At 40.5% G+C, this 24,504-nt stretch overlaps 2 protein-coding genes across 3 annotated transcripts in view; one reads left to right on the plus strand and one right to left on the minus strand.

The window, feature by feature from the left end:
* Nucleotides 1-20,431, minus strand: part of LOC126199057 (probable ATP-dependent RNA helicase DDX10) — a 99,200-nt gene extending 78,769 nt beyond the window's left edge. The window contains exons 1-2 of the mRNA XM_049935768.1: nucleotides 20,223-20,431; nucleotides 3,183-3,374 (exon numbers count right to left, since the gene is read on the minus strand). Of these exons, the coding sequence (XP_049791725.1) occupies nucleotides 3,183-3,374; nucleotides 20,223-20,351 (321 nt within the window). The 5' untranslated portion in view covers nucleotides 20,352-20,431. The remainder of the gene's footprint in view (nucleotides 1-3,182; nucleotides 3,375-20,222) is intronic.
* Nucleotides 20,432-20,506: 75 nt separating this feature from the next.
* LOC126198526 (Bardet-Biedl syndrome 7 protein homolog) overlaps nucleotides 20,507-24,504 on the plus strand; it is a 137,225-nt gene continuing 133,227 nt past the window's right edge. Inside the window, exon 1 of one of the 2 annotated variants that reach the window (XM_049934918.1) lies at nucleotides 20,507-20,640. In XM_049934918.1, coding sequence (XP_049790875.1) covers nucleotides 20,530-20,640 — 111 coding nt within the window. In that variant the 5' untranslated portion in view covers nucleotides 20,507-20,529. The remainder of the gene's footprint in view (nucleotides 20,641-24,504) is intronic. The other variant, XM_049934920.1, reaches the window with a different exon arrangement.

Here is a 24,504-nt window from a genome sequence, read left to right on the forward strand (position 1 = left end):
AATTGCTGGCACAGAGTCGAGTGAAGGTCCAGTTCTAGTACCCCATCACCGTAGTTGGCTTCTCATAAGCCGACTTTGCCAATCAGTCAGCACGTTTGTTCCGTGGGATTCTGATGTGACCTGGGGTTCAGACAAAGATTACCATCAGTCCAGCTTGATAGAGGTCAGAGAGGAGTTCCTGATAATCGCAATCACTGAGTGTCAAGGATAGTACCGGTCAATGACCTGAAGGTTACTCAGCAAATTACTGCCGACGTAGATCATCTTGCCGGTGCAACAAAAAATGTGACTGAGGGCTTCAGGCAATGGCCACCAATTATGCAGTAAATACACTGCATCCATTTGGAAGGGAGCAATGCAAAATTGGTTCATCCGTCAACCATAGAGTTTTTTTTGTATACCACTTACAAACCCTTATATACATCACGGACAGTCGACGAAAGACTATGAGGTCGACAGTCTTTTCGTCTAAAGGATACGTGCAGGCAGATCTGAGGAAGGGTTACACACCACGGTGACGTATGCGATTTTTGACAAGAATGACAGTGGGAGAGTTTGATTCAGAGCAAACACATATATGCAAACGGCAATTGTGAGTCCGATACTGGGCCTTTGTTGTGGGAGGTGGATATCCCTACCAGGAAAAAGGACACGATCAGGGAAGTAGCGAATGTGTATCACACGACTGAGCGACAGTTGCCACCTATAGTGGAGGGATACCAGCCTCCGTAAGTAGGCTGTTCGCAGGGTCGGTCCGAAAGGCACCTGTCACAAGTCGGACTTCACAACGGTGTATTAGGTTCAGCATCCGCAATGCTGAAGATGATGCCAAGCTGTACGCCATGCTCCCATAATCGAGACAGAATACGATCGGAGCTCTGTAAAGTTGCCAAAGTGTAGAGCAGTCTGCACACAAACTGGTGTTACTGAGGCAGCGAAAGTTTAACATGTGATCAGCACATTCGCTTAAGCTGGTGAAAGTGGGGAGATTTCATCAACCAGACCAGGAAAGCAATAAGACTCCACCACATTGAGCAATTAGTCGTCAAGGTTGAGTTCTGTTTGTGGACGGACAGTATGACAGCAACTGAACTGTATAATGCATGTCTTGGTGGAGGAAAACTGGAAGCCATGGGCGAGAGCCCAGAACTGTGTCTTTTGTACGGCATCCTGCAGTGTCCACCAACACTAAAAGTGGAGGAGAAATAGTAAGTGCAATCATCAGCATACACTGCAGACCCCACAGCTGCAGCTAAACTTTTTATAAGCCACTAGAAAAAGCAGCATATTCAATACAGAGCCCTGCAGCACCAATTTGCCTTGTATATTGTTGGGGAAGGGGGTTACTGCGGGAAGCATCAACTTGTACCTTGTGACAAAAATCGGGAATGGGCCACAGAGACCGCACTCTTACATAGTGAGGATGTGATGATGCCATGTCGTATCATAAGCACTTTGTAAGTCGAAAAAGATAGTGACAAGTTGTTGACATCAGGCAAAAGCTGACTGGATAGGAGACCAAACAGTCAGCAGCAACAGGGCCTTGGCAAAAATTGCCATGGGATGAACCAAAAGACCTTAAGACTCAAGTTACCAACACAGCTTCCAGTTCACCATACATTCAAGCTACTTGCAGAGAAAATTAGTGAGACAAATTGCACAGGAGCTGTCCACCTCATTGAGATGTGAACTCACCCATGCTCCAGGTACAGCTGAAAATGGCAAGCAAGGACATGATGTTAGCAATCCACTGATAGGTGTTTTGAGTATTTGTGTGCTATAGGTGAGTGGTTGCCTTTCCTTCATCCAGGAATTCCCATTATTGTTTTTCAGTAGCTTTTTCATGCATGTTTCCAGGTGTAATATCAAGTCACTGAATTTTTCTGATGTTAAGGGACATAATAAAAAACTCTACTCTGATTAAGAGTTGTGTTCACTATTCACCACCAGACTTGAACTGGAGGTTTCAATCAGAAACAAAATTCACAAAGGTCTATGAACTATGCACGAGGGTTGGAACTTAAATAGTGGTAACTGTTTATTCACAACTGATACAAAAGAGTTACACGTCTGCACCTGTTACTGTCCTTCAAAGTAGTCACCAGCGTTGTGTAGAACCCATTGCCAGCGATGTGGAAGCTGCAGTATACTGTTAGCAGAGCCAGTTCTGTTGATGGTGCGAACGGAGCCGTCTACTGCCTTTTGAATCTCTGGAACAGCTCTGAAGCGAATGCCACGAAGTGGTTCCTTCATCTTTGGAATCAAATCACAGTCACAAGGGCTTATGTCCGGGGAGTATGGTGGATGGTGCAGTACTTCCCAGTCCCATCGACAGAACAGAGCAGCCACAGCTTGCGCTGTATACACCCACGCATTGTCATGCAAAATGATGGGTGGATTGTGCAGAAAGTGTTGCTGCTTCTTTCACAAAGCTGGTCACAGGTGATGCTCCAAAAACGAACAGTAATACTGTGCATTGACGGTCCGCCATGGAGGAACGTAATGCATTATGATAACACCATCACAGTTGTTCACGAGAATCACCATAACTTTAGACCGCTCCATTTGCACCATCGACAGAACAGGTTCTGCTAATGGTATACTATGCCTTCCACATCACTGGCAACGGGTTCTACACAACGCTGGTGACTACTTTAAAGGACAGTAACAGATGCAAACATGTAAGTGCAAACATGTAACTCTTTTGTATTGGTTGTGAATAAATATTTGCCACTATTTAAGTTCCAACCCTTGTATTTTTAGACTATCATTCTTAAGAGAAATTTTCTGAAAAAGCATTTTGCTTTCAAATTGTACACCCAATAATGACATACTTTGATGAGATATTTCTGCAACAATAAAAATGAAGCATTTATAATAATGAAAAATGGATGCTAAACAGTATCATGATGTTAGGAAGTTAGATCACTGCTATCACACTGGATACTATATAAACTATGTTTTATGAGACTTTATGTATGCAATAAATGATCATCTTCCACTATATTTGGAGCACAGTGACACTGTCCCTATAACTACTTGACTCAATTCTGCATGGAAATAAAAATAAACACAATTTTTAAAAAATAAAATAAAAAATTTGTTCACACGTTACCAGATACACGAAGAAGTGTACATTCAGAGCTTAACAATTTTACAACAAACACACAACTGAAACATACCGGGACTAAAAATGCTACTGTCTTCCCACTTCCTGTCTTCGCCGCACCCAGAATATCAAGGCCTCTGAGAGCTGGCCCAATACTCTCACGCTGAATTTCTGTTGGTGTTACATATCCAGTATCTCTCAGACCCTTCTTTGTTCGGTGAGAGAGTGGAAAATCATTGAAACTATTTATTTTTGATGTATCAATCTGTAAAAGAGAAAATATCATTAAAACGCGAAACAACATAAGCCCCCTAAGTAGTTTATAAAGTAATTCTCTCCCACTTGTGATAACAAATGAAATACTATTTCTGTCCATCATTCCATACCAGTAATAAAATGATATTAAAAAAAGGTGGGGCAGGAAAAAGATGAGAATTTAACATTCCATCAATGATGGTCGTATGTAAAGTACACAAGCGGCAAGACGCAGTCAATACCTTCGCTGCGCAGTGCCAATGGTACTGTTACCGACGACTGTGACACTAAAGCGGAGTTATTGAATGCAGTTTTCTGAAATTCCTTCACCAGGGAAGACAAATGGAATATTCCAGAATTTGAAACACGAACAGCTGCTAGCATGAGTTTCTTAGAAGTAGATACCTTAGGGGTTGCGAAGCAACTCAAATCGCTTGATACGGGCAAGTCTTCAGGTCCATATTGTATACCGATTAGGTTCCTTTCAGATTACGCTGATACAATAGCTCACTACTTAGCAATCATATACAACCGCTCGCTCACTGATAGATCTGTACCTACAGATTGGAAAATTGCGCAGGTCGCAACAGTGTTTAAGAAGGGTAGTAGGAGTAATCCATCGAACTACAGACCTTTATCATTGACGTCGGTTTGCAGTAGGGTTTTGGAGCATATACTGTATTCAAACATTATGAATCACCTCGAAGGGAACGATCTATTGATACGTAATCAGCATGGTTTCAGAAAACATCGTTCTTGTGCAACGCAGCTAGCTCTTTATTCGCACGAAGTAATGGCCGATATCGACAGGGGATCTCAAGTTGGTTCCGTATTTCTAGATTTCTGGAAAGCTTTTGACACCGTTCCTCACAAGCGACTTCTAGTCAAGTTGCGGGCCTATGGGGTATCGTCTCAGTTGTGCGACTGGATTCGTGATTTCCTGTCAGGAAGGTCGCAGTTCATAGTAATAGACGGCAAATCATCGAGTAAAACTGAAATGATATCAGGTGTTCCCCAGGGAAGCGTCCTGGGACCTCTGCTGTTCCTGATCTATATAAATGATATGGGTGACAATCTGAGCAGTTCTCTTAGGTTGTTCGCAGATGATGCTGTAATTACCGTCTAGTAAGGTCATCCAAAGACCAGTATCAGTTGCAAAGCAATTTAGAAAAGATTGCTGTATGGTGTGGCAGGTGGCAGTTGACGCTAAATAACGAAAAGTGTGAGGTGATCCACATGAGTTCCAAAAGAAATCCATTGGAATTCGATTACTCGATAAATAGTACAATTCTCAGGGCTGTCAATTCAACTAAGTACCTGAGTGTAAAAATTACGAACAACTTCAGTTGGAAAGACCACATAGATAATATTGTGGGGAAGGCGAGCCAAAGGTTGCGTTTCATTGGCAGGACACTTAGAAGATGCAACAAGTCCACTAAAGAGACAGCTTACACTACACTCGTTCGTCCTCTGTTAGAATATTGCTGCGCGGTGTGGGATCCTTACCAGGTGGGATTGACGGAGGGCATCGAAAGGGTGCAAAAAAGGGCAGCTCATTTTGTATTATCACGTAATAGGGGAGAGAGAGTGTGGCAGATATGATACGCGAGTTGGGATGGAAGTCATTACAGCAAAGACGTTTTTCGGCGCGGCGAGATCTATATACGAAATTTCAGTAACTAACTTTCTCTTTCGAATGCGAAAATATTTTGTTGAGCCCAACCTACATAGGTAGGAATGATCATCACAATAAAATAAGAGAAATCAGAGCTCGAACAGAAAGGTTTAGGTGTTCGTTTTTCCCGCGCGCTGTTCGGGAATGGAATGGTAGGGAGATAGTATGATTGTGGTTCGATGAACCCTCTGCCAAGCACTTAAATGTGAATTGCAGAGTAATCATGTAGATGTAGGGCAATAGAGTACCTGGAGGGTGAAGTATGATTTGACAACACTGAGAATGGAAACTCTGTGTTTTTTTTCATGGGGACCATCAAAGCATTTTCTTTAACTGAATTAAAGAAGCCAGAGAAAAAAATATTCTTGTCAGCTAGGGATTTGATGTCTGTTGCTCCGGGATGCAAGTAAATTCTCTAAATCAATTGGTCAACTCACACAATAACATTCAAAAAATTATTCCACATTCTGATTTCACTAATTTCAGATGAGGAGCAGGGGAATATGAGAAGGACAATTTTCTTATAATTCTTACATTGTCTGACCTTTATTCTGCAACATCTATAGACTGCAGTTTACAACTTGTATATGAGCATAGCAAACAACGGAAAGTCTGGCCCCAGCAGCTGGAGGCAATAGCTCTCTCTCTCTCTCTCTCTCTCTCTCTCTCTCTCTCTCTGTGTGTGTGTGTGTGTGTTTCCGAAGGAGGACTTTTTGTCCAATAGCTTAAGGGGCTCCAGAAAGGCTCAAAATCATGAAAAGTTCAATTTTTACTTTTTTGCGTTTTCTGAATCTGCAGACTATTACCTTTTAATAGATATATAATTTATTCAATTCCGAAGACTACAACTATTTTTAAATTTTTTTTGAAATGTGTTCTACATGGGCGTGACCCACTGTGGCGCTGTTAAACTGCTGTCAAATGGTGTTATTATTAACGTCCGTGTTCATCAGGTACATTTTAGTGATGTGAGATAAAGTATGTGTTGTGGCTAACCTGTGATGGTTCAATATATATCGCTGGTGTGACTGTCGATTGTTTCATGTTTATTTACTCTGTTGTTATCTCGAAAATATTCGTAATTAATTCTGTTTCTTGAGTCTCTGTTTTGTTGAAGTATAATAATGAGTAAAAGTAAAGTTATTAGAAATCCTCTGAAGGCTTTTAAGAAAAGGAGAAATGTTGGAAAGCCAAAGGTATGTGTTATTACTGTAAACAATATAGACGATAACCAAGTGAGTGAACCTAACCTCTCAAGTACACCTGCCCATAGCAGTCAAAGTGGGAAAGAAAATACTTCACAGAAGAAGCTTGGTTCAATGAGTGAAAACTATGAATGTTTTATGGGCGAATCGGATGTGAATGAAATATTTGATATGTCGGTTCTCAAAGAAATTTTTTCAAACTGTGTAAGATGTATTCATTGTAGTGAAGTTGGTCTGGAACTCTCCATAATAAAGCACGTAGGACTTGCTAGTGAAATACAACTGAAATGTTATAAGTGTTCATACATGACCACCTTTTGGAACAGTGTTGCAGTAACTGCAACTGAAGAAAATGGTAGCAAAATCTACGAACACAACATTAGATTTGTTTATTCCTTGCGTTCAGTTGGTAAGGGTGCTACTGCAGGTGCAATTTTCTGTGGCATCATGAATCTTCCAAATCCCCCAACCAAGTTTACGACGTATAATAAATTAATAGGGTCTAAAGTAGAAGATGTCTGTATAGAATCTATGAAGAGCACTGTGGAAGAGGCAGTAATGGAAAATAATGGTAACAGAGATTTGACTGCAGCGTTCGATGGTACCTGGCATAAACGGGGACACACATCTCTTCATGGTGTAGTATCTGCCACCAGTATGTATACAGGGAAAGTTTTAGATGTAGCAGTAATATCAAAGTATTGTAGATGTCCACAAAAATATAAAGGTACACATGAAAATAATTGCAAAGCTAACTATAGTGGCAGTAGTGGAGGAATGGAAGTGGCTGGTGTTGCCAGTATATTCCAGCGTTCTGAGGCGTGCGATAAAGTGCGATATGTTAATTACCTTGGTGACGGTGATTCTAAAAGTTTCAAACATGTTCAAGGACTGAAGCCCTATGGTGATGATGTTGTAGTGCAGAAATTTGAGTGTATTGGACACGTACAGAAGCGAATGGGAACAAGACTTCGGCGACTGAAAGCTTTGTACAAAAAACAAAAACTCAGTGATGGTAAAGGGTTGGATGGGAAGGGAAGGTTAACTGACAGTGTAATTGACAAAATACAGAACTATTATGGAATGGCTATGAGGCAAAATACACAAAGTGTCGACGAAATGAAGAAGGCTGTTTGGGCTCTTATTTCATATTTCTTCAACCGATGAAAATCCCCAACATAGCTTGTGTCCCAAAGAAGAAGACAGTTGGTGTAAATATAACAAAGGATTGCTAACTGGTGAAGTGTACACTCATAAGCATAGTCTGCCTCATGCAATAATGAAGGTGATAAAACCTATTTTCAGAGACTTAGCAGCACCTGAACTGTTGAAAAAGTGTATTCACGGAAAAACTCAAAACCCCAATGAAAGTGTAAATAGTGTTATATGGTCAAGAATCCCCAAGACTGTATTTGTTGGAATAGAAACACTTCACTTTGGTGTGTATGATGCTGTTGCGACTTTCAATGATGGCAACATTGTAAGGTGCAAGGTATTTAGAAATATGGGAATGAAGATAGGTTCTAACATGGTGCGAGCGATGCTTGCTTTAGACAAGGAATGTCTTCGGGCTGCAGACAGGGCTGAAAAGAGTCTAGAAATACAAGCAAGAGTAAACAGGAGGAGGAACAAGAGGAAGCTGGAGGAGGAGTTTGCAGAGGATGAAGATAATCCATCCTATGGACCTGGAATGCACTAAAAAGTTAATCCAATCTTTGTCGCTCGATTCCCAAAACTTTTATTTTCTCATACTAATTACATGTTTTCTAAGGATCTTCCAAACATATTTGTTTCAAACTTTCAGTAAATGTTACACAGTACCTTCTGCATAATTTAACACAGCCTTTTTCCAAAAAACTGTATATTTTTGAATATATAAATAAAAAATTGCAAAAAAATGTTGTGAATTTTCATTACAATTGGAAAAAAAATCATCTTTAATAACTGAACTAAAATTTTGTAAAATCCCTGTGTTAAGTTGTAGCCCATATTCCAATAAATAATCTGTAAAAAGTTCAACTTCCTACCTCAAATACTTTGTGAGGAAAGATGTAATTTATAAGCGTTATTTTAACATTGCAAGTATAGGGCGTTCCGGAGCCCCTTAAATGTTTAGCAATGTACCTGTCTGCATCTCCATGCCTCCTCTACGTGGCGAAAGCAGTTTGAAGTTTGCTCACTGCTTTTCAGTTGCTTTAGCAGATGTTCATTAGTTCCCAGCCAAAGGGTGACAGTACTTCTGAAACGGAAAAGTTTGCAAACTGTTTTTGTCTGCATCTTTAGAACTTGAATACCGGACACTGCAAGAGATGCACGGGGCCTCATAGAGAAGCTTACAGTTAAAATTCCATGACTGTATATTTCCAGTGTAATCTTGCCTCCCACTTACACTAACTGATAAAAAGTTACAGGACACATATTAGCGGACATTAATATTGGGTGTGTCAACCCTTTGCCTTCAGGACAGCTTGCACTCTGCAGGGGACACTTTCAACAAGATGTCTAAAAATCTGTGGAGGAACAGCAGCCCAGTCTTCCTCAAGAGTGAAACCAGATAAAGCAGTGATTTTGGCTGCTGGGATCTGGTACGAAATCAACATTCTAACTCATCCCAAAGGTGTTCTATTGGATTAAGGTCAGGACTCTGGGCACATCAGACTATTTCAGGAACGTTATTGTCCACAAAACACTGCCTCACTGACTTTGCCCTATGACAGGGTGCACTGTCACGAAGATCAATCATTTCCATTCTGTTCATCTACCACATTACACAATGCTGTAAAATAACTTCACTTCTTTCCACATTTAGCATTTTCTTAAGAGCAATAACGACACCACAAAAATCAACACTTCACCATAATGTCACCTTCTATGTACTTCACTGTTGGCACTAGACATAGCGACAAGGAACATTCTCCACGCATTTGGCAAACCCAGTCCCTTAGATCAGATTGCCACAGGGTATACCATGATTTGACATTCCAAACCACTAGTCTCCTGTCATCCATTGTCTAGTGCCCTAACTCTTTACACCACCTCAAGCATAGCATAATAATGACTACTGAAATGTGTGGCTTACAAGGAGTTGCTTGATCACTGTACCCCATTCTTTTTATCTCCCTACATGCCATCACTGTGCTAGCTGGACTGTTGACAGCTTTAAAAGGCTTTGTGATAAAGCAGGTTGACTCCTACCATCCTACTTTGTGTGCACTTTTCTTTCTTGTATTACAGTCTATACAAAATTTTTGCTAATTTTCTTTTCAAAATTCTGATGTTAAAATTCTTACTTTAATCACCTGCCACGCAAATTATCAATACTGTATAAGCACCAAATACGGAGCATGATTTATATGTCACAAAGACCTGTTCTTACAGGTAGACTGCTTTCGTTGATATATATCAGTGACCTATTCCTAAACATGACTGAAAAAAAAAAAAGAGGCACCTTGTTTGTTGGTGATACATATATTATTGTGAAAGACTTGGAACGAAACACAAATAAGACAGTGGGTAACATCAGCTCATTACTGCAGAGAACACACATCACCCAACTGCTACAAAACACATTGCACTCAGGTTGAGAGATAGGATTCTCTTAGAAATGAACTCTTTTTCGTAAAACAGTAAAATAACCACTCTGTTAGATACTGTAGTGTCATACTCTGAGCACCCTCAATTATGATGTCCCAAAAGGCAGTCAGAATGATCTGAAGTGTAATTTTGCCAACCATTGTTCGAACTTAATCAGTTAGCTCCATCCAAATACTCACCAAGGATTTTATCTACATCTGTATTCTGTAAACCAGGCCAATGGTACTTCTGATACCACTGTCATCATCATCATCATCATCATCATCATCATCATCATCATCATCATCATCTACATTTATACTCTGCAAGCCACCCAACAGTGTGTGGCGGAGGGCACTTTACGTGCCACTGTCATTACCTCCCTTTTCTGTTCCAGTCGCATATGGTTCGCGGGAAGAACGACTGCCGGAAAGCCTCCGTGCGCACTCGAATCTCTCTAATTTTACATTCGTGGTCTCCTCGGGAAGTATAAGTAGGGGGAAGCAATATATACCTCATCCAGAAACGCACCCTCTCGAAACCTGGACAGCAAGCTACACCGCGATGCAGAGAGCCTCTCTTGCACAGCCTGCCACTTGAGTTTGCTAAACATCTCCGTAACGCTATCACGCTTACCAAATAACCCTGTGATGAAACGCGCCGCTCTTCTTCGGTTCTTCTCTATCTCCTCCGTCAACCCGATCTGGTACGGATCCCACACTGATGAGCAATACTCAAGTATAGGTCGAACGAGTATTTTGTAAGCCACCTCCTTTGTTGATGGACTACATTTTCTAAGCACTCTCCCAATGAATCTCAACCTGGTACCCGCCTTACCAACAATTAATTTTATATGATCATTCCACTTCAAATCGTTCCGCACGCATACTCCCAGATATTTTACAGAAGTAACTGCTACCAGTGTTTGTTCCATTATCATATAATCATACAATAAAGGATCCTTCTTTCTATGTATTCGCAATACATTACATTTGTCTATGTTAAGGGTCAGATGCCAGTCCCTGCACCAAGTGCCTATCCGCTGCAGATCTTCCTGCATTTCGCTAACGCCGCATGAAACTTCCGACACTCTACCCCCCCCCCCCCGTCCCATTTTTCCTCTTCCATTTCTGAATGGTGTGCAGTGACAGTCACTGTTAGTATGCCTCTGTATGAGTTTTATTTTCTCTTCATAGTCATTTCATATTTACACTATCTTATCAAAAGTGTGCAGAGGCCTGCTCCTATGTAAGGTGGGACTAAATAGCAGATGTCACAAAGAGGCAGACCTGCCAACAAAAATGGAGGTAGGGAATAATGTGTTGTTAGTAGAGAAGTGGTAACAGCAGAATGAGGCAGTCAGGAGCACTCAGTGACTTTGAATGTGGAGCAGTCAGTGGATGTCACCTGAGTACCAAATCCATGAGGGACATTTCAACCTGTCACATAACTAAACATACATGGTATAAGCCTTCGTAGCTGCGCAGTTTCACTGTATAACCGCGAGAAAGTGATGTCGTAGGGTCTATCCTTAAAGTAAATAGCCAGAAGCTTCTTTTATAAGTTCAAGATAGGAATTTTGCCAGTCTCACCAGGTCTCTTACAGTCTCTGATGTTTACAAGCAGGTAATTAGTATAGACATATCTGGAGGTTAATAGTTCTTATCTCATCAGAAAGTAAAAGAGCACAGTGAAGTGATCGAAAATTGCTTCACTCTCAGTTTAGTAAATATGGCACACAGCGGTTAATAAACCACTAACTTTCCTCAGGTAGACAGATACCAACGGGTACAGCTCTTGCCTGTAAAGTGTACCCACAAAGACTTGATTAAACAAATCTAAATTTTAGCATTAAAGTGTCCCGAGGTTAAACTGAACAAAGACAGAGGCAAGATTAGCACTATATGCAGGCGGTAACAAACTGAACAAAAAATTAAGTAAGATTTATTCTTCTTGTTTTTATTTTTCTTCTACTTTTTATGCTCCGTGACGAAGGGAGAGACTGGGTTAATGGGAGATCATGGGCTCTTTTCACACATGGGTTTTGGTTATTCTGTTTCGACACAATTTATTTATTGTTTGGGGAGGTGAAGATATTTTCACTTTTCTTGGTTCTTTCGCACTCTTTTTCATTTTTTTTCCTTCTTCCATTTATGGTTTCCTATGTTCTGTTTGATTCTTCTTGTTTGTTATAATTCCTTTCTTTACCTGCTTCGATTTGCTCCAGCAATTGTGTTGTCAGAGGGTATGCATGTAGTCCCAGCATTAGCCTCGCAATTAAGGAAAACTCCTCTAAAACTGAATATGGGATTACTGATCTGTATTTGAATTATTCTTCTTTTCTATTTGCGTTCCTGTTTTTCTTGTGGCTTATTGTTGCTCCTGTCTTGATGCTTTTCTGTTTGTACTCTTGTCTTTCTTGTGGCAAACTGTTACTAATGTCTTAGTTTCGTGTAGGTTTGTTTTTGTTCCTTTCTTCCTTAAAATGGTAAATGGCTGATGTCATCGGTAAGTCCAATTTGTAGATATATTGAAATTTCATTTTCTTCTGTGCCTATGACTGAAATGGCATGAGCTTTGGCCTTATAAAGACTTCCTTCGTGATATTACTGATCTGTGTTAATTTATAATAGTTTACAAATTGTATGTCAGATAGTTAATCTTTTATTGACTATTGATTTTTTCATTATATTTTGTTTAATATATTATTTCTCATGAGCAGCATGTATTAAAATACGCAGTACTAATTGATGCTTATGCAGTTGGGAATCGCAAGTTTATGATCACGGTGCCCATCTTTTATATTTAAATTTAGTTATTGAAAATGTAGTAATTTTTAATTAGGGATTCTTGCTTGTTAAATGAGTGCCAGTGGATTCAGAAAAATCAGGCAATCAAAAGTATCTTAACATATCCAGGAAATTTAGTTTTGTTTGGCTGTAACTGGTGCTGAAAATTTGAACCAGGTAAGATCTTTAATTTTCATATCTTTTAGACTAATTAGGTTTGGGCCAATGTAAACACATTATTGTAAAGGGGAAAAGTACCTCTTTAATTTTAAAGTGGTCTTTCCTTCTGAATCTGTGTATTAGCACATCAGATTTTCCCTGTGGCTAGACGTACAAAATTTTATGATAGCAATAACTTTTGATTATCATCATTTCTGATGAAATAATTATCTCATTGCAACCACAACAACAAATTGAAAGATCTGAATTATAACGTTTTCGTAAACAGGTCCTTGTGACATATAAATCATGCTCCGTATTCGGTGCTTATAATAACCTTGTCCATTGCATTACAAGTTGTTATACTTCCATTATTGTTTCATCTGCCGCCGTTTCATAGCGGTAACAGCAACAGAGCTGAGGCCTGTATATTTTTACCAGAAACTTTGCTGATCCTTCACTTTCTACTTGTGCCTGACGTATATTGTTAATCATGCTGTCTGAGTCACAAATATAACGGGGATGCTTATAAATCCTGGCTGACATATAATCAACACACAAATACAGTACTTTCCAGATAAGTGTACACAATTATTAGTTTGTATAAGACCAGGTTTGTTATTTTCTTACAGTAGAGTACACAGTGAACAAAGATGATACTTTTATGCTGTGAAGAGGAACATTATCTATTATTTACCTAGAATGAGATTTTCTCTCTGCAGCGGAGTGTGCGCTGATATGAAACTTCCTGGCAGATTAAAACTGTGTGCCCGACCGAGACTCGAACTCGGGACCTTTGCCTTTCGCGGGCAAGTGCTCTACCATCTGAGCTACCGAAGCACAACTCACGCCCGGTCTCACAGCTTTACTTCTGCCAGTATCTCGTCTCCTACCTTCCAAACTTATTTACCTGTTTGAATCCACAAACAATACTCATTTAGATGTCACATAACTAGTGCTTTCCATCCACCGTTCGAGGGTGCGAAAGGCTTGGGGGTAGTTTTCCGACGAAGAAGCTCAAGCATAGTGCTCAGCAAAGTCCTCAGCAATCGCATTTGCATCGGTAGACAACATGCCATTAATGTTAATGTCAGGGTTACCTGTAGGGGTCTGGTACCCAAAAAGACGTATGATCTTCGTCCAGACATGGGAAGGTGACGTATGGCTTCCACTGGTCGAGACGTATCTCTCTCAACAATACTGCTTCCGTCTTTTGATAAGCTGGCGAATGCAGGCGCAGATCTGCTTAAAGGTTATGACGTGCTCCAGGGAAGGGTGCTGCTTATGCTGCTGTAGAGCTCGCTAACGCTCCTTAATTGCCTCAGCGACTTCCGGTGACCACTGAGGGACCGCCTTTCACCAGGGGCACGCTAAAGAGCAAGGGATCATGTTTTCCGCCGCATTAAAGATTGTTGTTGTCAACCATCACATCGAATTTACCGCATGAGGGAGAGTCAATGGTGACTGCAGAGGTGAAAGTTTCCCAGTCTGCCTTGTTTAAAGCCCATCTGGGCAAGCATCAGTGGGCCTGATGCTGGGGCAGTGACAGGAAGATGAAAAAGTGATCACTACCCACTACCGCACAGGTCGTCATGTGCTCTCCAGTGGATAGATGGGAGAAGTCCTGGGCTGCAAATGGATAAATCAATGGCCGAGTAGCTGCCAGGAGCCACACTGAAATGTGTGGCGGCCACAGTATCTAAGAGGCAGAGGTCGCACTGAGGTAGTCAAGTTTCATCATCTCTGCCTCGGCCAGTAAGCACGGTGCCACCCCACAAGGGGTTATGGGCGTTAAAATCTCCCAAAAGTAGGAAAGGTATAGGGGGTTGATCAATCAGTGCAGCTAATACATTCAGGGTTACTGGACCATCTGGAGGAAGATATACATGGCAGACAGTTATTTCCTGTGTCATCCTTATTCTGACAGCCACTGCTTCAGGAGATGTTTAGGACATAAACGCAACCTCCAACTGATACTCGATTATATTCGATATGGTTCCTGTAATATCCCTTAGAGCCGCAGATGGCAGGGGTCTGCATTGCCGCGAACCAAGTTTGCTGGAGGGCAATGCAGAAAACAGATGTAAAGCTTAACAGTTCCTGTAGCTCAGCCAGACTGTGGAAAAAACAGCCACAATTCCACTGGAGGATGACACAGTGAGACTGGGAAGGCATAGAACATTCAGTGAGGCAGTTTACGCCTCAAGATCACATGCTGCCACTGACTTATTGCCTGAGCCGCCTATATCCGTTGTGCCTGAGGGTCTGGCGAGATCTAGGTCCACAGCGGACACCAGAATCTCCACCTCATCCCCAGACGCACAGCTTGTAGGTAGCAGTGGTGGGGATGCCACCAACATTTCCTTGGTCTTAGGGGTCTTCGGTTTGGACTTTTCTCGCTGCTCCTTGGGTTTCTCTCACTGGGAGGGCTTCATTGATTCAGTCTCCGGGACTGAGGAGGATTGTGAAGCCCTACAACCAGCTGCTTTTGGGCACTTCAGCCACTGGAGGGCGTCATCCTTCCCACTAGAAGAAACCTGGGAAGGGAGTGACCCAAGTGATCCCTTCCTGGTGAGAGGAGCTGAAGAAGATTTATGCTTCTCTGGCTGGGAAGTGGGGACTGGTGTCCACATTCCACTACACCAACAAGATCCACAGATTCACAGGAATCGGTCACTTCCCTTCACCTATATAGCTCAACCGCAGGTCTCGATACCACAAAAAAACACCTACAACTACAAAAATTGGAATCGGACAACAACTATCGATATCACAAAACCAACAGCTAAAACAACAAAACCTGGAATCTAACACTTCCCTTAACCTACATAGGCCAACCACAGCTGACAATAACAAAACACATACGGCTATGATGACAAAAATTGGAATCAAACACCTCCCTTGAGCAATATAGGTCAATCACAGCTCATGATCCCAAAACACACACAGTTACAATAACAAAAATTGGAATCGAACATTTCCCTTGACCTATATAGTTCAACCACAGCTGACGATACCAAACCACATACAGCCACAATGACAAAGATTGGAATCCAACATTTCTCTTGACTTAGATAGGTCAACCACAGCTGACAATACTAAAAAACCAAGTACCAACAACTGCGATAAATATAACCAAACCTACAACACATCAAAATCCCCACAAAACATCACAACTTGTGAACAATAGACCCACAAATAACTACCACTTACCACCAGAAATTCCGGTGCTACACACTAGGTTGGCCACCCCAATCGAACACGCGCGCGCGCCCAAACAAACAAACAAACACACACACACACACACACACACACACACACACACACACACACACACACACACACACACACACACACACACACACACACACCAAAGTCCCTCAACTAACCACTCTTGGCCTGTACGTCTTACTCACTGTCCTCAAAAAAATGTGAAAACTGCAATAATCCCCAGGGACACACTTCTGCCAGCAATACTCATGTAAATGAGATTGCAGGTTAGAAGAGTGCCGCTTCCTCCTTATGACTGACTTAACCACCTGCCAAAACACCTCCATTGTATTAGTACATGCCCCAGTTTCATAATTTTTAAATTCTAAACTATGGTTTACAACTAAATGATCAAAATCCCTCTTCCCCAACCCACTGTATGACGAAAAAGCATCTGACACTACAATACTCCACTCCTCTAAATGCTCTTCAATGAACCCCAGCAATTCCCTCTTAGTACATCCCTCCAAGACCCTGAAAACAGAATCCACAAACTCCCCCCCCCCAAAAAAAAACAGCCCCCCCACACCCATAAACCAATCGGAGACTTACCCCTACCATACTTTATCTTCCCAAATTGTGATTAGTCTATCTCAACCACCACCCCCGGCCCACCAAAGTTACCCCTCTACTTCAGATACTCTGAACACACTTCCCTACAAAAAGAAAACCAATCTAACACTGTCCTCTTACTCACTCCAGTCTCATGCGCACAAAAACTGATAGATGACCTATAACAAAAATAATAAGTCATCAAAAAATCACTCTAATGGCAAACCTAGATTTCTCGAACCAGATACTGTGTCTGATGGAGTGCCAAAGGTTGTCCTTTCGACACCGCCACATTTGACAGTCCCTGGCCCCGAGACGCCAGAACTCTCGCCAACCTCATATTTTCTCTGCAGACACTACATCTGACAATCTGTGCTATCAATCTCAACATCTGGAAAAACTTTATCAACAACATCATGTCCTCGCCCTCCTCTGCCCGCAACCTCCCACAATTGTACTTCATAATCATATCCACAACTAACAAAAGAAGCCACATAATAAATTAAATGTCTTTTACCACACCACAAACAATGCAAACCAACAAATCCTATCAAAACGACAAACACATAAAAAAATATTTAAACAATAACTCACTGAAACCAATTTCAATTCTTCAGCCACAGACAATGCCAACAACTCCATTCTGCCAACATCAAAGCTCAAATGAAGCCAGTACACCACATAGCACACACACACACACACACACACACACACACACACACACACACACACACACACCAGAGGGAATTATCAATCACAAGACATCATCTACAAACACAACCAACTCATAAACTGAACTCTGTGCCGTAATACAACAAGACAACATCTATAAACGCATCTACTCAAAAAACTAAACTCCGCGCCGTAATGATGTCACACACTACAACACCCTTATGTCATGGGTCATAGCAGAAGGGTGGGATCAGATGCCTCCGTTGACCCAGGACATGCCTATCTCAGGTATCTGACTGTGAGAACCACAATGTTTTCCTACATGAACTGAGTTTTTATGGAACATAATATTGTCACCAAATGGATAAGGTTATATCTAGCCAAAAGAATGTAGGAAGTTGTTCTTAGTAACTCAATTAATATAGTCTGGGGACGTAACTCTGACTGGGCAGAAATAACATATGGGGTTCCTGAAAGATCTATCTTAGGTCCACTGTTGTTCCTCATATCTGTAAACAATCTTTCATCTAATATGCAGCAAGCAGAATTAGTTATTCTCGTGGATGACACCAGCATTGTAATCAATCCAAGCATACATACATAGCTGTAGAAGAAATGATAAGCAGGGTTCTTAAAAGTATCATTGACTGGTTTTGTGTGAATGGTCTCACTCTTTATTTTAAAATGACACAATATAGTTTTGCCCATCCAGAGGTACTACAGCAATAATAAGTGTAACACATGGTGAGGAAATAATAAATAGGGTAGTACATCATAATTGTAATGTGTCGATACAGATGAGAATTTAAACTGGAAAAAGAACATTTCAGAGCTCTAAAAACAATTTAGTTCGGCCACATTTGCACTTAGAATCATTGCAAATCTTGGGGAGATATAATGAGTAAGTTGACTTTTTTTGGATATTTTCATTCAATAATGTCATATGTTCTGGGATAACTCACCCTTAGGAAGGAAATTCTTTGTAGCTCAAACACGTGCTCACCCACCATAATCACGTAGACATCTGTTTAAGAAGTTGGGCTTTCTGACTACTGCTTCACAGTATATTTATTCCCTCATGAAGTTCGTTGTACATAATACATTTCAGTAAAAAACAAACAATGATGTACATAATTACAATGCCAGAAGAGAATTTTGACATTTGTTACTCCACATTGCAACTGTTTTTTGCATAAAAAGAGGTGCACAGTGCTACAACTAAAATTTTTGATCACTGATCCAGAATCATGAAATGCCTGACAACAAAGTAGAATTTGGAAACAAACTGAAAAAGTTTCTCCTTGACAACTCCTTTTTTGTAGAAGAATGTAATGTGCAAAACAGGGTGAGTAGGAATTACTAACTCCTGCTGTATATTTAATAACGACAAACAAAAAACAAAAATAAAACTTATAAATATGTACCCATATTAAGAAACTAATTTGTAAGTGATCCTTGGAACATGAAACTAACTAAGAACATCTAACTGACAGTGTTTTCTCAATGTGGTGTAGCCTTCAGGATCAACAGTCCAGCATATTTCATTGAAGTGTATCAGAGCCATAAATACCCATGTTATTTGTAAATGAAACAGACAATGTATCCATATGAGAACCTTTGTACTTACACCAATTAAACGTGGCCTATCAGCAACTTTTAAGGAACACTGTGACTGAAAGTCATCGTTTTCTCAGTTAACATTAAATACCTATTTTTTTCTTCATATATAGTGCCAAGAAATTCTAAGAGTGAAACACTAAAGCAACAACATTTACATGCTTTAAACAATCTTGTGGTGTGTGGTGGAGCATATTTCATGCACAAACTTTATTTCCCCTAGCCTGTTCAATTCAAGAAAAGAATGGTGCATTGCAAGAATGAATGACGGCAAACGACCTCACCATTTCAAAATCATCTTGATTTTACGATATAAGCCTATGTAAGTGAAAGTAGTATGCTTCTTGATTCTTTCTGGGATTTTTAATAATGAAGCTTTCAGGAATGTAGAATATCTGTTTTGTAGTGCAAGCACTGCATTTCTTCTATGCTCTTGGACCTCACAAGACATCGTAACAAATTGTCTTGCTCTTTTGTGAGATCACCTTCAACTTCTCTTGCCTGATAAAGGTCTAAAAGAGCAGTGCTGAGGAGCCTACATCATAAAAGACACTGTTCTTTAAAATTTTATTACACCCCCTTACAAGAAGAGTGAGACACATCTCTCACATTGGTATAGTGTATTGTCAACACTGGTAGGGGTAATCAATGACATTTTCTCACTTGCAAAGGTCAGTTTAAAAGTGAATTAAGAGACAGTGTGTACCCTCTACCACAGACTACAGAGTAGCTCGGAAATAATGCTCTTCAGAATATCCTGTAATAAACGTAAAACTTATAACTCAGATCTACAAACAATCACAGCAAACGCAAACACTGACGAATCAAATTAAAAAGAAATGTGGTAAGAAATGAGCTCAGTTACACTGCAGTACAACACATAGCCATACGCTAAGAAAACTTCACCGGCATCACTGTAAATCTGAATACACTGAATTATTCTGCGGTCATATATGTGTATGGGGGCTAATACGAAAGATGTACGATTTCATTTCAAACTCTAGAAGTTTATTGTATTTCATATCGGAATATATCGGCAAATACAAATAGCTGCCATTGGCCACGTTAAGACGCCAATTGGAAATTCTTCTGTGCGTCTGTTGTATCTTTCTTTATTCTTTTACACTGTTTCATTCGTCCACCACGAGTTCTAAACAGTGCGATAAAAACTGGAGCAAAGGCATGGCTGCGATAGAGCCACATGGGTACGCAATGTCAAACATTTACGTTTGCCAATCATGTTTTCAATTTCGTTTTTTTACATCATGGTGACTGATTTTCGACACATGTACTCCTGACAGATTAAGAGTTCATACCTTAATCCTTAAAATGAAGTTTATACTTACGTCTGAATACGCGCTTTGAATTTCCTGTATTTCTTGGTCCTCCGTTTTTGCCACTCCCTTCTTTTTCTTATATAATTTAATCTTTCTCCCATTTTTAGTTTTGTTGAATTTCTTAATAGTGCCACTCATTTTTTTTCGTTCTTTTCGCTACACATGCAAGAACTGCTTGTTTACACCACAACACAATTTTTACACAATGTTCACGTCACATAGTCTCTGGTCAGCGATAACATTTATAACATTCCAGAGACGTTTGTTTGGATGTATGCATCACTATGGAGATTGTTGTATACGATAAACGAAGTTTATGTTGACAATGGATCTGGAGTTTTCGCGTGTGGACTACACATTGCTGGGATTAACGTATCCGAGGACAGCTAAACTGTTACCAAGTCAGGGGCAGAAGATACCACAGAAGGTCAGGGCAATAGTAGTTACTAAGATTTAAGCTTATTATTTCAGTTTTTATATATAAATATGCTCAACTGTGGCGCCTCTCTCCAGTGGTCGGCATTAATATACCAGGGTTGTAAATGATGTGCCTTCTTCTATTTTGGTAGGTACAAACACGTAACGGTGAAACTGTGATACACGGTAAGTCCGCACTCGGACTCAGATCCCCCAAGTACAGTACATGAAAAGAGTGTCAATACTACTAAAACTGTAGTAGGTATTCTGTGCATTGGAAAACAATTTTTATCTTATGTTGTTGTGTTTTATCGGTTCCTGGTAGATATGTTCTGCAGGAAATTGAACTAGATCGAGAAGAATTATCGTGAAGACATTTCCTTAAAGAAGACCTTCAACCACGTTGATCATTTAATTCTGCTAAGAGAAATAATATGACAGTATAGACGTTCTCCTTGTAAGGATGAAATAGCATATTTAAAAAAAAACAATCGCCCTTAACAAATGTTACCGTAGGATTAAAATTAAATTCCGAATGGGGAAACATCAAATTTGGTGCCCCACAAGGTCTAGTTCTTGACCCATACGAATTATTTACGAAAGATATTTAACATCTCTTCAGAGATTGTAATATTTGCTTATGATACTAGTTCGCTGATAAAAGTTCTAATCCCATTTATATCAGTTATAACCATAATAGTAATGCAACAGGTGTATAACTACATAGCTGTAGAAAAGATAATTCAATGGACCAATAAAAACCACAAGTCATTGAGCCCACACAGCGGAGCCCTTAATCTCATATTATGTGATTTCAAACTATTAAAAATATGTTACCATGTATGTACCAGACGCAGAGTTAAGTGAACGCACACAAAATGAAACTTCATGTGTGAAATCTTAGACATATAGATGGAAATTAGATTGAGTTTGCACCACCATGTGGGTAAGGTAATGAAAAAGCTCAGCTGTTCATATTTTGCACATTAATACTTATTGCATCTCTTTTGAATCACTCCACCAAGTCCCCTATTACTACTTATAGCACCCTAACCTGGGCTTGCTGACCTCTTCCATCTGCCAAATTCCCAGACTTTTTTTCCCAACATCACACAAAATCCAGATCCCAAACAAACCTGGAACTCTTTTAAGTGTCAACAATCCACTAAGCCACACACACAAATTCAGTCATCCTGAATCTTTGTGTTACTTAATCACTACAGTGGACATACTTTTTGCTACCAACCTTTCAGATTAAAACTTAACAAAGGCCAACATTGGGCTCTGCCTCTTCCATTTCATACCTTCATTCTTCAACTCTGTCTCATCTCCCTCCCCATTAGGCTCCTTGTTACCTTCCAGGAATTCCTTACCTCCAGCCTGGCTTCACCTTTCTTTCTCAGCTCCTACCCAAGAACACAAATCTCTCAGAAAAGGGAAGAGCCCTCATCCAAAATGTGATCCTCCCAGGATCCACCAATGTCATAATGGATCACAGTTATTACCTGATGGAAGATATTTTCTAATTCACTGACTCATCCCAGAAGTCGAGCATTATCTCCAGTCCCTACTCAGATCCATACTCCACATATGCCTAAGTCGAGCATTACCTCCAGTCCCTACTCAGATCCATACTCCACATATGCCTCCCTCTTCACCTCAACAACCCTTCATCACCAATCTTCACCTTCTACATGTTTCCTAAAATCCACAAAACTGATCACCCTACCTGGTCACTGTGCATCCACAGAAGGAATCTTGACCATTACCTCCCACATATTGTCAACAGCCTAAAGTTCTGTATCAAGGGCACAAGCTTCCTTTATTTCACCTCCAAGCCCCCACCCATCCCACCACTCCCCCCTGTTGCCCCGTGATCCTCGCTTGCCACAGTTGATGCCACCCCCTATATACATAATTCCTCACACCCCTGGTTTTACAGCCATCAATCATTACTTCTCGCAGTTTCATTCCGATTACAAACTTACCACCTCATTCTTTACATACTGTACATGATTAACAATATCCATACCCACAAATAATTTTCCTTTGAGGGGAAGATTCACTTGGTACCCATATACGAGTATGTCAACCTCTGTGTGAGACACTTAAACAAAAGTTCCTATCTAGTTAAGATCCTAAATATATTTTCTGGTTCAGGACCCAGTCCATCTTTCCACAGCCTTAACAGCTCCGTCATTCTCATTTTGTCTTACTCCTGGACATCGACCTCTCTGATGTCTCTGCAAAGCCTCCATCTCTATAACATGTCACAACTCGTGACAGTATCTCCATTTAATAGCGTCCCTTCCATTTTGAAGTCTCTCCCACAGCCATCTGAAGATGGTACATTTGCATTGATGAGCAGTCCATAGCTCACCATACTAAATGTCTTTCTAAGGCTTTCATAGACAGGAACTACCTTTGAATTATAATCTATATAGAACTCTTCCGAGCCATATCCTTATTTGCTCCGAATATGATCTGCTTCTGTTGCCAACACCTTTATCACAAGCCTTTGCTGTGGCAATCAACTTGGAGGTAAGCCAGTTACAATACTGACTGTGGATGAACTTTTTACTTTACAAGTATTAGGCTGCCAAGGGAAGAGAGGTGGTGGCATAAAGTCACCGGTCTGCACCAAAGTTCTAGATTAAATTCCAAACCTCTCTGCTGTACCTCATGAAGTGAGGGTGTATGATACTTAATAATGACCCATCCGTCAGACGGGAACAAAGTTTGATGGCTCCCTTGGTGCTATTAAAAATGAGTAAACTATGTGCCACCACTAGCTTTCACACTCTTTCTTGTCTCATCATCATCATCAAACAACACGAACGTAGCACTATTCTGTATACATATCTACGAAACTCACCTACATTGTATGAATATATGTCTGGCACAACTCCCATATATCCGCAAGAAAAGGGGGTTAGTGCGCACAAGGGAAGAACATCCTTTCTGATAGGTGGCTGGACCCACCCAGTGGCAAATCCCAGTGAATACTGCCATAGAGCATTTACAGGAGGATAGGCATTATCATTTGTAAATTTTAATCTATGTATTGCAAACCAATTTCAGCTACTGTGTAGCTATCTTCAATGCAGTTATATCAAAGTCTTGATGATTCATAAATAAGATTGCACATGGTACTACACTGAAAATGAGGAGCATCCTTCTTGTACCACAATATCAACCTAAACAGGAACAATGTATTGACACCCTCCACTGTGGCTTTCACTACTGTTCATTAAGCCCTGAAATAAGAAACATCCTTTCCAAAATCCTTCTGCCTGCCACGAAGTTGTATTCCACTTCCATTCAATCTACAGAATATCTTACTCCATTCTTATGTCTGTCTATTCCTATTCCTTTGCTACCTGCACCACACACACCTGTGGAATACCCAGGTGGGAGACCCGTCCTGTTCACCAGTCACACCAGTCCAGTCACAGGCACATACAATAGCGTGAAAGCTATCATGTCATATACCAACTCTTTTGTATGAGCGGATTTCAGTAAGTAATGCAACACATTTCTTTTATCTGAAAGCAGATTGGTTTTATTTAGGATTCCAATATACCATATTATTCTCCACTCTTTCGGCTACAAAATCCTATTTTTCAACCTAATCTCAATTTAACATGATGGCCTTATGCCACTTTACTGGGATGGCATGTATGCTCGCATGGTACCACTCTATTGGTCGACATCAGAGCAATCATCGTGCTGCGTCAATAACTTCCCTATCATCCATGTACTGCTTCTTGCAGGGTGCATCCTTCATTGGGCCAGACAGATGGAAGTCGAAAGGTGTGACATCAAGGCTGTAGGGTGGATGAAGAAGAATTGTCCATTGACATTTTGTGAGCTC

The sequence above is a fragment of the Schistocerca nitens genome, chromosome 8, assembly GCF_023898315.1.
Source record: "Schistocerca nitens isolate TAMUIC-IGC-003100 chromosome 8, iqSchNite1.1, whole genome shotgun sequence".
In the NCBI taxonomy this organism is placed as follows: domain Eukaryota; kingdom Metazoa; phylum Arthropoda; class Insecta; order Orthoptera; family Acrididae; genus Schistocerca; species Schistocerca nitens.